The sequence below is a fragment of the Parasteatoda tepidariorum genome, chromosome 9 (genome assembly GCF_982258835.1).
Source record: "Parasteatoda tepidariorum strain Cologne lab strain chromosome 9, Ptep-v5.0, whole genome shotgun sequence".
NCBI classification, from domain to species: domain Eukaryota; kingdom Metazoa; phylum Arthropoda; class Arachnida; order Araneae; family Theridiidae; genus Parasteatoda; species Parasteatoda tepidariorum.
The window spans coordinates 4,207,106-4,223,200 of NC_141763.1; the positions used below are offsets into that span (position 1 = coordinate 4,207,106).

At 32.8% G+C, this 16,095-nt stretch overlaps 2 protein-coding genes across 4 annotated transcripts in view; both read left to right on the forward strand.

Annotated features, from left to right (window-relative positions):
• The window catches only part of LOC107449771 (E3 ubiquitin-protein ligase AMFR), a 193,653-nt gene that overhangs the window by 72,069 nt on the left and 105,489 nt on the right, over positions 1-16,095 (forward strand). The window lies entirely within an intron of this gene.
• On the forward strand, positions 1,641-15,789 carry LOC147803262 (uncharacterized). Its single transcript, XM_087150688.1, has 2 exons — positions 1,641-4,010; positions 14,630-15,789. The coding sequence occupies exons 1-2, from the start codon at positions 3,213-3,215 to the stop codon at positions 14,630-14,632; spliced, it is 801 nt and encodes a 266-aa protein (XP_087006814.1). The 5' UTR covers positions 1,641-3,212; the 3' UTR covers positions 14,633-15,789.

Consider the following 16,095-nt stretch of genomic DNA (forward strand, 5'->3'; position numbering starts at 1 on the left):
TAAAAGGTATGCAAAAAAGGTATTAATTTATTTTTTTTTACGGAAATTATATTTATTGAGAACATATAAGTAAAAGTACAAAATATGTGTATTGAATTTAAATATTAAAAATTAAACATATTTATTTTACTTCTCTTGATGATTCTTTAAAATTTGGTGAATAATTGGTGACAGCTCTTTGCAGTAATTCTTTGAGATGCTGGTTAGTTAATACTGATCTGTTTTTGGATTTCACGAATTTTAAAGTGGAATAAAATGATTCACATAAGTACGTTGTTCCGAATATTGAAATAATTCTACAATCAGCCTCTTTTTATTCCGGATACTTAGATACTGGTACGGATTTCCAAAATGCAGTAATCGACGTCGACTTATATTTTAATCATAGAGCTTAATCTTCTTGCATCTCTATTGATTCTAATTCTCCGGATGCTTTTTGTGTCCTAATTATATTGGAAATGGAAAACTCACCTTGAATTGAACAACGTTGCACTTAGTCTTTCATATTTGTTCTCAGTAATTTAAAACATTTTGAAGCACGTACAGAACGATAATAATTTTTTAAAATATAATGGCACAAAATTGAAAAGGGAACTCTGGTACATTTATTGAGAGCCACGAAAAATCCTTCAAAGAGCCGCAGGTTGGCCACCTCTGCAATAGAAGCTGCCGTTGTGGGCAATATTAAACTTAGGACAAATAATTGAATCAGTTTGGGACTTTGTCCCAGATGGTGCTCTTTTTTCCCTGATTATTAATTCGGGTGAAGACGAAGAGCGATGTGTTATTTTTAAATCGCTTGAATACGAATCGCTGTGTATTATCTTTAAAATGCGAGAAGACTCACTACGTATGATTTTTAAAACGCTTGAATATGAATCGCGATATGTGGTTTTTAAATATCGTGAATATGAATCGCGGTGTCCGATTTTTGAATTGCAAGAGTAAAAACGTATGATTTTTTTTTTTCTTAAACGTTAGAATACGAATCTAAGTGATTGATTTTACATCTCTTACGAAATGCTATGTGATTTTTAGATCGCCTGAATAAGAATTAAGATGTGTGACTTAAAATTGCCAGAAGAATCAAAACGTCGGATTCTGATTTATAGCGCGTAATTACGGGTCGCGATGTGTGATTTTAAAATCAGACGACAACGAAAAAGATTGCAAGAGTAACAACGTATGATTTTTTTAAACCCCAGAATAAGAATCTATGTGATTTTACATCTCTTACGAAATGCTATGTGCGATTTTTGGATCTCGTGAAAAAGAATTAAGATGTATGGCTTTTAAATTGCGAGAAGAATCAAAACTTCTGATTTACGGATCGCGGTGCGTGATATTTAAATCATGTGACAACGAAAAAGAATAGGTTGGGTACGTTGTTAAACTTTCACGTGTTCATAAGACTAAAGAAATATGCACGTGTATTGAATTATTTTTCTGCAATTTTTCTTCGTTTAATATAAATTTAACATCTCGTTTTTTTTTAATTCTCTCTGTGAAATGTCGATTTAAAAACAGAATTGAATTACTTTTTAATTACTTAGCAATTACTTTTTAAGTTACAAAAAAAGAGAAAAAAAATTTAAAACAAACAGAATCGAATTTCACGAGTTGTAATATTGTGTTAGAATATCAGGATATTAAAAATCACAAGTAAAAAGGCAGCAATAACGACCAGGGGGAAAAAATAGTGCGTCGAGTCCCTCCGCTCGGAAGAAGTTAAACTTCGCAACCTGCGACGTTAATTGGGTATAATATGAAAAAAGCACAACTACTTCCACTTACTAGGAATAACATTTACCTTTTAGTTTAATTAATAAACTGAGTTTTAAATATGCTTACTAAATTCATAAACTTCGGTAAAACAACAATATAAATTATTTCCAAAGGAACTAGACTAATACAATTCCAACCTGGCGAGTAGCGACTTATAACAAGACACTTCGTTTGATGCTTTTACTTGTTGCTAGAAATCAGGTTCGCAGAAAATGCTGTTTACTAGTTAAATTTAGTAGGAATAACACGATCTGTGACGTAGGCTATAGTATACCCAATTGTAGAAGAATCAGCAGTCGTAGAAGGATCTGTTGAAGTATCAGCTGCCTACAACTCAACTGTATCATAGTTGTGTATTTTGATTAAGATATGGTGTTATTCGAATTTGTAATTAGGCTTCCAAAATTATTGTAAATATCATAATTAAAGCGTTTTCCTTTTATAAAATTCCATAGTGTTTATTTCGAATCTTTAAACAAGTGGCGTCCGCGACAAGGACTATGGAAAATTTGAAACGTGAGAGAACGCAACTTCGGCGATTATTTACAGGATCTTTGAAAGAAATGGAAGCCGTTTTGAAGACAGAAAAGGTAACTAAAAATGAATTGATGTCTGTTTTCAATATTTTACAAGATAAAGCTGAAAGGTTATTTATAATAGACGAAAAAATAAAAGTAATTTGGCTAGATATAGACAATTCTGATGAAACCGAATTTGCTAACGTAACAGATTTAACAGAAGATTACCGCGATAAATGGGTTTCCATGAAAGCAAAAGTAGATTTGAATTTGGCGAAAATTGAAAAAAACGAGGAAATTCTTGACGCGTTAAATGAAACAAAACGAAATTTTCGTCTCCCCAAATTAGAATTGAAACGTTTCGACGGCGATATTAAAAATTGGCTTGGATTCTGGGGACAATTCAACATTGATTCAGACAATAAGTTCCAATATCTAAATCTTCTGCAAGCAACAGAAATCGGCACTTCGTCGGGAGATTTAGTCGAAAGTTTTCCGCCATCTTGTACCAATTATTATAAAGCGGTTGAGCAATTAAAATCTCGTTTCGCCAGAGAGGAATTATTAATCCAAATTTATGTGCGGGAACTGTTGAATCTTGTTTTAACCCAAGCAAAAAGTGGTAAAAATTTTACATTGCGTGTTCATTGCGTGATAAATTAGAAACTCAACTACGAGCTTTGGAGACTTTAGGAGGAGTAACGTCTGAAAAATACGAAGCTATCTTATATCCATCAGTTGAGTCTGCTTTGCCGGAAGATCTCATCAAGGAGTGGGAACGAACGAGTTGACGATAAGGACGATGCAAATATTTTAAGCAGCTTGTTAGGATTTCTTCGATCGGAAGTTGAAAGTGAAGAGAGGCTACAACTTGCACGATCAGGTTTTGGAAGAAATCAAGAATTACCTATGTTCGCCATGACAGACAAAATTCCTACTGCATCTTGCATTGTAGCAAGTGAAAAGAAATGGCTTGATAAAAATGTCATGCAATGTTTATTTTGTAATAAATCCTCTCATAGTTCAATGGAATACTTTAAGGTTATCGACATGTCACTAGAGGAGAGGAAGGAAGCTTTAAAGAAGAAACATGCGTATTTCATCTGTTTTAAACCAGGTCACCAATCAAAGTTTTGTAAAGCCTATATCAAATGCCTTTTTTGCAAGAAAAGACATCACAATTTTATGTGTTCCGAAATACGACAAGAAGACCGAGATAAGCCTCCAGAAGCAAAGGTTCTCTTATCGCCGAAAAATTCCTCAACCTTGTTGTTAACTGTATTAGTGAAAATTGTTAATAATGAGAGATCTGGAATTGTGCGTGGATTGTTAGATACTGGAGCACAGAGATCTTTTATAAGAAGAGATATTGCAAATAAATTAGGCTTAAAACCAGTAGATCAAGAAGTATTGGGTCATGGACTTTTCGGGGGAAGTGAAACTAAACAAGAATCACACCAAGTGTATAACATAACATTGCAAAGTTTATGTTCAGATTTCAAGGAAAACATTTCCGTTTTGGATAAAGAAAAAATTTGTGGTTATATTCCACGCGTACAGAATTCTAATGTATATCCTATTTTAAAAAGGAAAGATATTAATTTAAGTGATACGGGAGAAGATGTACCGGAAATAGGCTTACTAATAGGAGCAGATTACATTGGCGCATTATTGACAGGAAAAATGGAGCCAATTGACAGGAACTTGGTAGCTGTGACATTAAGTCACAGCCTAATTTCTAAATATCCCGTTTTATTAATCAAAATACTAATTTTTCGGCTTAATTTATATTTTTAGATACAGTTTTTATTGTCTTCATCTTTTTCTTCTCGCCCCTTAACGCGTTAGCGCAATGAGGACACTTTCCCCAGGAGGCTCCTTGCACATTCTTCAGACACTCCTTTTTCTTGGAAAGAAGGCTGTCGGCGACCTTTGATGTCAACACATGTTTGTGGTTACGGTACGGTCGCCGTTAGTATTTAATTATGCTTAAATTTAAGGAGTTAGTTAACTCAGTTCAGTTCGCTCCTTAAGCTCGATTTTTTTGGCTTTTTAGGAAGTTTAACTTCCACTTCTAGCTATTTCTTTAAATACCGCCCATTTTCTGGGAGCGGACACATTCGAAATTTAGTTGTCAACATTTTACGATCCCTTAACAGGGGTTTTTCATTTTCACCCCCTCCTCTCTTTGGAGAGACGGAGTTTTATTTTTGTTTTAAATATATGGCGGTCATATTTCTCCGACCCTCTGTGGTTCCCCTCTGCGGGCTGTGATTGTTTTGTTTTTTTTTGTTTCATCGCCATGAACATTTAAGTGATTATTCGATACTTTGATTTTTCTCAGTCACCTCGCTCGCGTACTGAGCGTTTATTTTGCTTCGGTTTTCTCTCTGGTTGAGGGAAGGAACTTCACTCCCTTTTAAATGGCGTAATACCTGCCCGCCGACTCCCCAAGGATGCGGTTTTTTTCGACAAGAACGAAAATCAATCTATCGACATCGTAATTTTTTGGATCGCCCTTCCAGAAGCGAAATGTTTATGTGTCGACTGAGACAACTGCCAGCCGCCACTGATGCTACTAGGAGATGAAAAGATGATCAATGTTGGAAAATATGCCTTGTGACCCCTAACTGGACATACTTGTGATTCTGATGCCCCAACGATTTTTTGATAAGAAGTGATCTGCAGTAATAAACTACAACAAAAAAATGAACTCTGGACTTTTCCTTGTGTTTTTCTTTAAATTATTGCAGCTAAGCCAAATTGTGTGACGTCTCCCACCTGCAACAGGTATGTGAAAAATCATTACAAAGACATCTTGATTCCTAGTGTGTTTTCTTCTATGTTTTTTTATTTTTAAGGGTTATTGCTCACTTTTTTTTAGTTTCGGCCATCCTTTAAATTATAACATTCCAATTTCGAGCCAGTAAAAATTATAACATATGGCGCCGTTGACCAGCCACATTGCTGTTGTACTTGTTTATCAAATTTTTTTTGTTTTCTAAAAATGATTTAAGGTTTAATTATAATTAATATATATAATTTTAATTTTGTTTAATATAATAATTCTTTTGATTAACAGTAATTGATGATTTAAGAAATTAATTCCTGGCATTTTGTTATTTTAATCATTAAATGATTGAAGATTTTGATTTTTGACCAAAATTTCTAGCTACCTACATGTTTTTTTTTCTAAAAAAAAAAAAATAATCAGTACTGTAATGCTTTATGTAAAAAGTAGGTTTTCATTTATTACCTACATTGTTGGGCTCAATTGCTGCAAATAATAAATAAATATAGGATTAATTTTGACTTCAAGCTGGTGTTTATATATTAAGTTAAGTATGATTTTTGAGTTGATTTAAAATAATAATAATTACTATATGCTGTAAATTGATTCATGCAATTGTTTTGTGATATTGATCAGGTTAACTATTTTAATTAATAGTATAACTTTAAGTGAGAAAATGCAGTTAACTATTTCTTCATAAATCATCTAAAATAGGATTTGATTTTAGTATTTAAAATTGATGTTCAATGTTATTGATGTTTACACAAATGCCATATTGGTTGAGTAAGAATCGCACAGCTCTTATGTATTTGAATGATTATAATTTTAATTTTGTTGATTTAAACTTAAGGTTCACTTATTGAATAATTTCATTTTGAATAGCAGTAATGCGTATATTAATTTTAGAGGTCATTGTCATTTGTTGACGTTAATCATTAGTAATAATAAGTAATTTAATAAGTAATTTGTATTTATATCAGTCTTTAAAATGTTATTTTTTTCAATATTTAACTAGTTCACATAAATTCATGATAAAATTCATGGTCACAGGTTAAATGAGTCATGTTTATGAATGTTTTATTTCTAATACTTCTTTAAATATTTAATTGTCAGTATTATTTAATACTTGTTTTTCAAGATGTTTCATATAGTTAGATAATTCAAAGTAATCATTTGAGTCATATCATAATTCCTTTTCATATGGCAATTTTTTTAATTGTGATTTGTTGCATACAATTTTTCTTAAAATTTAATTTTTAAAATATATGGTATTGTTGTAGTAATGGTAATTTTATACTATATTTTTATGTAAAGGTTTTTTTCAATGATGCTAATCAATATAAAATATTTTTGGTAGATGCCCCCAATTCATACCCGCAGGACCAATTTTAATTTGGCAATTATGCCTGATAATAGTAATGATGTAGATGCTTGTAAGCAAGCACCAAAGTTTAATTTTACTATTCCGGAATTCTCCGGGAATTCTCAAAATGTCAGTTGGTTTTTGACTCAACTTCAAGAGTTGGTCAAGTTAAATAAATATGAAAATGACGCAGCTTTATACCTGCTAAAATCAAAATTGTCGGGATCTGCTCTTACATTTTTTCAGAATTCTCCTGAATGTAGAGCAGTTACAAAATTTGAGGAAGCATGCAAGCTACTCTTAAACTTTTTCCAACAAGATGACTCTTCCTCGGCTGATTTGGCAAAATTTCAGGCAATTATCCTCTTGCCCTCTGAAACAATCAAAAATCTTGAGTATCGTATAGACACCCTAGCCCATAAAGCATACAGCTTTATCAATGATCAAACTGCCTTGTCTAAAATAAAAGCTATGCAGTTTTTGTCCGCTATCCCTTTGCATCTCAAGGAGACCATTCTCATTGAGGGGATACAGGACTATCGCGAGATGGTCAAACGGGCTAACCATATTGTGTCAATTCAACAGTCTTTAGCTGGTTCGGCTACTTCGTTAGTCGCTGCTCATTCAGTAACTCAGTGCACTTCTGCTGCACCTGACCAGCTCACCTTAATTGCTAAACAGCTAGAGTTTTTGACTACCAAAATTGAGACGATGCAATCTAATTGCAAAATTTGTAACGAAGGACATGATACAAAAACTTGTCCCCTTTTACGTACACCTGTGCAGGGTCAGGATCGGGTTAGACAAGAACAACCCCGAACAACCCCACACCTTACCTGTGCTTTCTGTGGACGCTCTGGCCACATCATGAGTAATTGTCGCACATATCAAAGGCAATTCAGACAAAATTATACGGGTCCCAACATGGCGATGCATTATTTTCCGCCACAGCTCCCCGTGGCTCCTCCCCGATTTACTGCACCGCAGTATCCACCACCACCTATTCCGGGTCAAAGTGAACCATTTCGACCTAGAGTTAATGCTAATAATAATAACAGGGGAAATAATCCTTTAAACTCTCGCAGGAGGCAGTAAGGGATGGACCTGTCTCCTCATCCACCAAACCATCCAAAATTTTCAATATTAATGATTTTATGTCAGAATCTATGCATAATGCAAATGTAACAATTCGGGAGTTTTTGACTAATTGTGATTATAAAGAGAATATTGAGCATATAAATATTGTGTCAGACGAAGTGAGTCTTCCAACCATTGCATCTAATTTTAGTAACGTTAAAGTTAATTTCTTGCTGGACAGTGGTTCCTCAGTGTCATTGTTGACTCTTGATACTTTTAATAAAATCAGGACTAGTAATAAAGTAAAATTTTTATCAAGAAAGGTACAAATTAGGACTGTCAACTCTCAACTTCAATTTACGGCGTGTGCTGAAATTTCATTTAAGATCAATAACCAGTTTTTTAGACACCAATTTTTTGTAGCAGATATTAGGAGTAATACCTTTCAAGGCATTCTCGGTTATGATTTCTTAAGAAAGCATAATGTTATAATCAATTATAAACGAGAGTGTGCAATATTTAGTAATTTTAGTATTCCCTTAAATAATTCTCATGAATTAACTTATAATGATAACAATAATGAACAGGTGCATGTTGTTTTGAGGAATAAGCTCAATATTGAGCCAGGCGAGACTGCTATTGCCCATTTAAGAATTGATTCTTTTGAAAAACAAACAAATAAAGAAGTGTACTTCACCCCTACTTATAATACAAACATTTTAATTCATCCCTCGATTAATGTTATTGACAACAATTCTTTTAACATAATAATTCTAAATAATTCTGATAACACTGTTCACTTAAATAAAGGTTTGAATATAGGTAATATAAGATATAATTTTGTTATCAAAAATAGTAATGATAGTAATAAGGTAAATGTGAATGAGATTAATAATATTGAACAGTGTAATTTAATTACTGCTTCTCAAGATATTTTAAATTTAAGAAAAGATGAACTAAAATCTACTGATTTCGATTTAGCACATTTAGACACTGATCAAAAATTAATTCTTCAAAACATTTTATTAGAGAATTTTGCTGCATTTTCCAAAACCATAAAAACTTTAGGATGTACTGATCGTGTGGTTCCCTCTTTAACATTAAAAAATGATAATGCAATAAAAACCTTACCATTTGAAATTCCATATGCTTTAAGGGATGACATTAAACAAGAATTAGATGAATTAGTGGAAGCCGGTATTATTCATAGGCATGTTAGCCATTGGGCTGCTCCACTAGTTTTAGTCAAAAAGAAAAACTCAGAAAATAGTCAGGGAAAACCTAAGTATCGTTTAGCTTTGGACTTAAGATTACTTAATGCAGTGGTGGAAAGCTCCACTTACCCTTTGCCTAAAATAAGCACTATTATTAATGAAATTTCTTCGTATAAATTTTTCACAAAGTGTGATATACGAGAAGCCTATAGGCAGGTTATGCTTCCTGAACACCTACAGGACATACTAACTTTTACTACTCCTTTTGGATCCTTCGCTAATAGACGACTCGTTTTTGGCCTCAAAACGGCAGCGAGTACTTTCCAGGCTTTAGTAGACCTAATTATTGAGGAATTAAATGCTGATGGGGTAAAAGGTATCCATGCTTATCAGGATGACTTCCTCATTGGAGCAAATTCATTTGAGGAGATGCAATCTAGGCTATCAGCTTTACTTAAAATTTTAATCAAGTACAACTTAACTTTAGCTCCTAATAAATGTTCTTTCTTTAAAGATTCTGTTGAATATCTCGGTTTTGTAATTTCTCATCAATGCATAACACCAACTGAGTCTAATATTTCTAAAATTACTTCTTTTGCTACTCCTCGTAATGCCAAACACGTTAAAAAGTTTATAGGTGTGTGTGGCTTTTATCGCCATTTAATTCCAAATTTCGCTCAATTAATTGCTGTTTTGACTAAGGTTGCTACAAAGCAATCAAAATTTAAATGGACGGATGAACAACAAAATGCATTTGATGCTTTACAACAAGCATTTTTCTCCAAACCGTTTGTTAGGTTACCAGATTTTGAAAAACCTTTCTTTCTAAATACTGATGCCAGTAAACTCGGCATTTCGGCTGTATTAATGCAGGAGCATGAAGAGTCTCTTCACCCTGTTTCATTTTTCAGTAAATCTCTATCAAAAGCTGAGCGTAATTATCCTGCAATTAAACTTGAGTTGTTTGCCATATTTAAAGGTGTTACTGCCTTCAAATCATATTTGTACAATAGAAAATTCACCGTTTTAAGTGACAGTAAACCTCTAGCACATTATCGGAAAATTACTTCCCCTGCTGATATAATTACTCGGTGGCTTTTAGCCTTAAGCGAATATTCTTTTGATTTTATTTATGTACCTGGTCCTGACAATGTGTTAGCAGATTGGTTTAGTCGGTCTCCGGACCCTAATTTTCATCAAAATGCAATTGATAATAAGGAGTCTGAATTAATTTTACCCTTTACGGATATTGATGATGATCATTTGCTTAATAATTTAACGTGTAATGATGCTCCCCTGGATATTTCTTTAGATACATTCAAGAATGAGCAAAGCAAAGATCAATATATTCTAGAAATTATATCTCTTTTAAATAAACCAACATTAGTCAATCAGTCCAAAACCGAAAATTTCTTTCTAATTGATAATGTTTTAATGTATGCCACCCAGACTTCTCCCCACAATCATAGAGTAGTGGTCCCTAATTCTTTAAAATCTAAGATATTAAATATTTGTCATGTTTCTCACACTGGAATTCAAAAAACGTATGAACTAGTCTCTAACAGATACTTTTGGAAGGGATGTTATGCTGATACTCTTAATTATGTCAAATCCTGTGAGTTATGTATTAAACATAAACAATCTTCGAGCAAGCCTGCTCCTTTAAAATCTATGTGGTTACCGCAAAGACCTGGTCAATTTGTCTCAATGGACATTGTTGGGCCTATTAAAAATTGTGGTTACATTCTAACATTTATTGATCACTTTTCTCGTCATTTAATATTAAATCAACTACAAAATTTAACTTCAGAAACAGTTTCTAAACACTTAATTACTTACATTTCACATTATGGTAGAATGCTATATCTTTTAACCGATCTTGGTACTCAGTTCAAGGCTGAAGTATTTGAGTTAATAAATAAAAAGTTAGGAATTAAATTGGCACATAGTAGTGCAGCTCATCCCCAAAGTAATGGAATGAGCGAACGAATTAATCAAGCAATAAAATCTTCTGTTTTGACTTTGCATGAGAAGGGTGTATCATTTGCAACCAGTTTAGTAATTCATCAAAATATTTATAATGGCACAATTCACTCTGCAACAAAGTTTACCCCTAATATGTTACATTTTGGCCGTAATTTGGCATTAATTTTTGATTGTTTTGAGTCTAGCATAGAACCTGTACATTTAGATAAATCCCATTATTTGTTAGATACATTAAATCAACTGAATATTGCATATGATAATGCTTATAGTAACTCAGAAAGGGCTCAAGTTAAGCAAAATTCTAGACAAATTACAAGAGCCAAGTTAAGATCACTTGATATAGGTGATATTGTTTATTTAAAGCACACTAATGTTTTTAAACCCAAATTTGACGGTCCTTTTACCATTGTTTCAAAATTTAATGATGTCGATTATGTGATTCAAATTTTAGATAACCCCAATGCACCTAAACAAACTGTACATATTGATAGATTACGTCTATGTCCTCATAGGAGACAAAACTTGTTGTTTCAACCCGTTGATACCTCGGATAATGTAACTGATGCAAGTATCACTTTTCCTAAGGCTTGTCCTTATAATTTGAGAAACAAATAATTTTTGGTTATAAATTTAACATTTAAAATTTTTATTGGTATATGTATGATAAGTGTTATGGTGATACGTTCGTATGTGACGCTGGCCGTTGCATGTCCATGGAACGATTGTGTCCCATGCCAGTTCTGATGCAATGCCAATAGGTTGTTTTGCATAATGGTTTCAGTAATTTTTATATTTCATTTTTGTAACTTACTGTGTGTAAATTAATTGTTTTTATGAGGTTTTTCAAACGGTGTTTGTACAATTGGTGGATGATGAAGGGGGTTCTCCTTACAGTGACCTTACCATTTTAGGTGCCTGTTTCTTTGGGTTGGTTCTTGTCTAACTTTTACAATTTTTTTCTAATGATTGTTAGGTCATGTTTTAGACATTTTTAACATTAGTAAACACGTAATTAAACTTTGAGGATGACACAAAAATTTCGAATGCCAATTTTTTTCATTTTTTGATCCTTGCTCCTGTACAGAATTTTTTTTCTTTTCTTATGTAATGAATAAAGTTTTATTACATAACTTTTGGATTCTCAGAATGTAGTAAACGGCTACAGCTCTGTGTTTTAGATACAAAATTTTTTTGTATCTGTAGTGTTGATGATTTTTAATTTTGTTTATGTCTGCTTGCAAGCACTTTTTGTTATTTTTATGTTCAGCAAACTGGTTTTATTCTTATGTTCATCAATATTTTTTATTTTTATGTTCATCAAGCATTTTTATATTTGTTCATAATATGTGAATTTATGAATTTTCATTTTTAAGCATACTTTATAGGTATTGTTTATGGACACTTTAAGTAAACATTAGTTACCAGTATTGGTAAGCAGCGTTTTTGATCATTGTTTATAAATTTTATCTATAGATAAATTTTGTTTTTGGTGTGTGTTTGTTATACATAGTTGTGTGTAGAATATGATGCATATGGTTTCAACATACTTATGTGATCAATTTTTTAGTGAGAAAAATGTCTGTGATTTTTTTAAGGTGTAATTTCTAACTTAGTTTTTGCAGGTGTTAAGTTCAATGTTTTTGCCTAGGCGTTTCTATTAATTTAAGTCTTTTTTTTTTTTTTTTAATCTCCCTAAGTTTTAACTTGTTAATTTTTGTGCACTTAATTGATCTCACTAATGACTTTGATTTCTGAACCCATGCATAATTCATAGGTTGTATACTAATTTTTGTCGTTTTAACTCGGAATACTAAATTATCAGTCGTATTTGATTGGTCTTAAATTTTTTTCAATAATTGAATTGTACAAAACTTTGTTGTACAAATTTTTTCTTCATTCATTTAAACTCGGAATACCATCAGTCTACAATGTGAGCCTGATTTGTCTTCATTTGTTTGCAATTCTCAATTTTTTTAATAAGCATAAATTCAGCAAACAAAATCAATTTTTTTTCATTCCTTTTTATAAGGAACCATTTGAGTTAATGAATTACCTCATAAATTTTTTTTCACATTTATTGAGTGAGTTATTTATATACTCATTGAGTCACATTTTATCTCTGTAATTTTATTGTCTATGGAGATAAATTTTTTTAATGTCAAGTGAACTTTATTTTGACTATCGGGTAGGTCAAAAGTTTTTAGCAAACAATTAAGATTGTTTTTGTTGTTGTTGTTTTTGTAAACAATTAAGATTTGTTGTTGTTTTTTTCAAACAATGAACATTGTGTTTTATTGTTTAGCAAACAATTAAGATTGTTTACTTTGTTATAATCAAGATCAGCTATGTACAGCTGTTACTGTCTGTTTGTGTGTTGTTGATTGCTATTGTAACTATGTTGGGGCACAGCATTTCTACTTGAGGCCAATTTACTGTCAAAATTTTTGAGATCGAATGTTATGTAACATCTGAATGTTCTGTTAAGGCTGATGTGGTGGACTGGAGTGGCAGGTTGTTAAATTGTTAATTTTAATGCTTTTCGGTTACGAATACTTTAGGCCTTTCTGCTAATTTTTTAATTTTAATTTTTAAAAAAAAAAAAAAAAAAAAAAAAAAAAAAAAATTTCATTTCTTCAAAATTTTTTTTCACCGGCTGTGGGTATAATGTGACATTAAGTCACAGCCTAATTTCTAAATATCCCGTTTTATTAATCAAAATACTAATTTTTCGGCTTAATTTATATTTTTAGATACAGTTTTTATTGTCTTCATCTTTTTCTTCTCGCCCCTTAACGCGTTAGCGCAATGAGGACACTTTCCCCAGGAGGCTCCTTGCACATTCTTCAGACACTCCTTTTTCTTGGAAAGAAGGCTGTCGGCGACCTTTGATGTCAACACATGTTTGTGGTTACGGTACGGTCGCCGTTAGTATTTAATTATGCTTAAATTTAAGGAGTTAGTTAACTCAGTTCAGTTCGCTCCTTAAGCTCGATTTTTTTGGCTTTTTAGGAAGTTTAACTTCCACTTCTAGCTATTTCTTTAAATACCGCCCATTTTCTGGGAGCGGACACATTCGAAATTTAGTTGTCAACATTTTACGATCCCTTAACAGGGGTTTTTCATTTTCACCCCCTCCTCTCTTTGGAGAGACGGAGTTTTATTTTTGTTTTAAATATATGGCGGTCATATTTCTCCGACCCTCTGTGGTTCCCCTCTGCGGGCTGTGATTGTTTTGTTTTTTTTTGTTTCATCGCCATGAACATTTAAGTGATTATTCGATACTTTGATTTTTCTCAGTCACCTCGCTCGCGTACTGAGCGTTTATTTTGCTTCGGTTTTCTCTCTGGTTGAGGGAAGGAACTTCACTCCCTTTTAAATGGCGTAATACCTGCCCGCCGACTCCCCAAGGATGCGGTTTTTTTCGACAAGAACGAAAATCAATCTATCGACATCGTAATTTTTTGGATCGCCCTTCCAGAAGCGAAATGTTTATGTGTCGACTGAGACAACTGCCAGCCGCCACTGATGCTACTAGGAGATGAAAAGATGATCAATGTTGGAAAATATGCCTTGTGACCCCTAACTGGACATACTTGTGATTCTGATGCCCCAACGATTTTTTGATAAGAAGTGATCTGCAGTAATAAACTACAACAAAAAAATGAACTCTGGACTTTTCCTTGTGTTTTTCTTTAAATTATTGCAGCTAAGCCAAATTGTGTGACGTCTCCCACCTGCAACAGGTATGTGAAAAATCATTACAAAGACATCTTGATTCCTAGTGTGTTTTCTTCTATGTTTTTTTATTTTTAAGGGTTATTGCTCACTTTTTTTTAGTTTCGGCCATCCTTTAAATTATAACATTCCAATTTCGAGCCAGTAAAAATTATAACAGTAGCTATTAAAACAGAATTCGGATGGACACTCCAAGGTAAACAGAGAAACTGCTCAAATTCTTCGCACCGGAACCAGGCTTCCTATTGCAATACGAATTCAGTTTCTCCAAGTGCGTCTAAGAAAAAGAGACAGAAATCCAAGGCTGCCAAAGCTCAACCAGCTGTTACTAAGGAAGCCAAAGTTTAAAGCTCAATTATAGAAGAAGAGGTAAAATCTGAAGAAAATTCTACTGAAATGGTTAAGGTAGCCCAAGATCTAGTTGCAAAATTTGAAAGATTTAAAGATCATGGTAATTTGCAAGAACTGTCTACATTGCAGAGCGAATTGACTAACCTTACTAGCAAATTAAATAATCAGATAGTGGTAATTGAGAAAAAATTAAAAAATACTGTTTTAACTGATAAAGTTGAAGTCAATACTCCACAAGGAAATAGAGAACAGCCCACTGAAGAAATGAAAAAGAAGCGTAAAAAGAAAAAGAAAAATGTACCAGAAGCAGTGAAGTGAATGAAACTGTACCACCAAATTAGTAACAGATTTCGTCACTAGAATTGGTCGACGTGATAAAATTCCCAATAGACTAAACTTATAAAATGTTGCAATCACCTGAATTGCAAGGTGGGAGGTTGTTGAAGTATCAGCAGCCTACAACTCAACTAGTTGTGTATTTTGATTAAGATATGCTGTTATTCGAATTTGTAATTAGGCTTCCAAATTTATTGTAAATATCGTAACATAAAGCGTTTTCATTTTATAAAATTCCATAGCATTTATTTCGAATCTTTAAACAGGATCACTAGTTCTATTCAACGACTCCTTTTCCTGCTCCGCTCGCTTCCGTGCTCTGTAATCACGGTAATATTGTGCATTTTTCCCTCGTGGACCTCTTGAACCAGTGGAAGTGCTTGTGGTTGCCTCATCGTCTCGCCCTGGAAAATGTATTTGAAATGTATGTGAATGCGTCATAATGTAATTTCAAAAGAGAAAACCTTACAATCAATTGATATTCACAAGAGACGTACCTTGACATAACCTTAAATCCGTCGCATTGTACGTGGGATTGTTTTCACTCTATTTTTACAATTGTTATCCACTAAGTTTGAAAATAAAAAATACTACCCTATTAAATTATATGTGTATCAAAACAAACTAAAAAAATATTTATAGAAAAATAATACTTTTATGGCTTTTATTATTTTTATGCTAGTGAGAACCAAAACAGTATGGAAATGAATGAGGAAAAACTGGATCCTACCACGTGATTTCCCGGCCAATAAAAATGTAGCGTTAAACGTTTAACGCAATATAAACGAAAGTCGCATAAGAAGTATAACTTCAAAAATAAATTATAAAAGTTCATAAAGCCTCTTATATATATTTATGCACAAATAGGGTACGTAAAAAATTATTATTTTAATGCGCGATTCCAAACTCGCTTGCCTTGAAACCATACTACAAAAAATA

What these genes read in the sequence shown, in the direction of transcription:
- LOC147803262 (XM_087150688.1), top strand. Translation starts at nt 3,213, where the DNA reads ATGTTCGCCATGACAGACAAAATTCCTACTGCATCTTGCATTGTAGCA.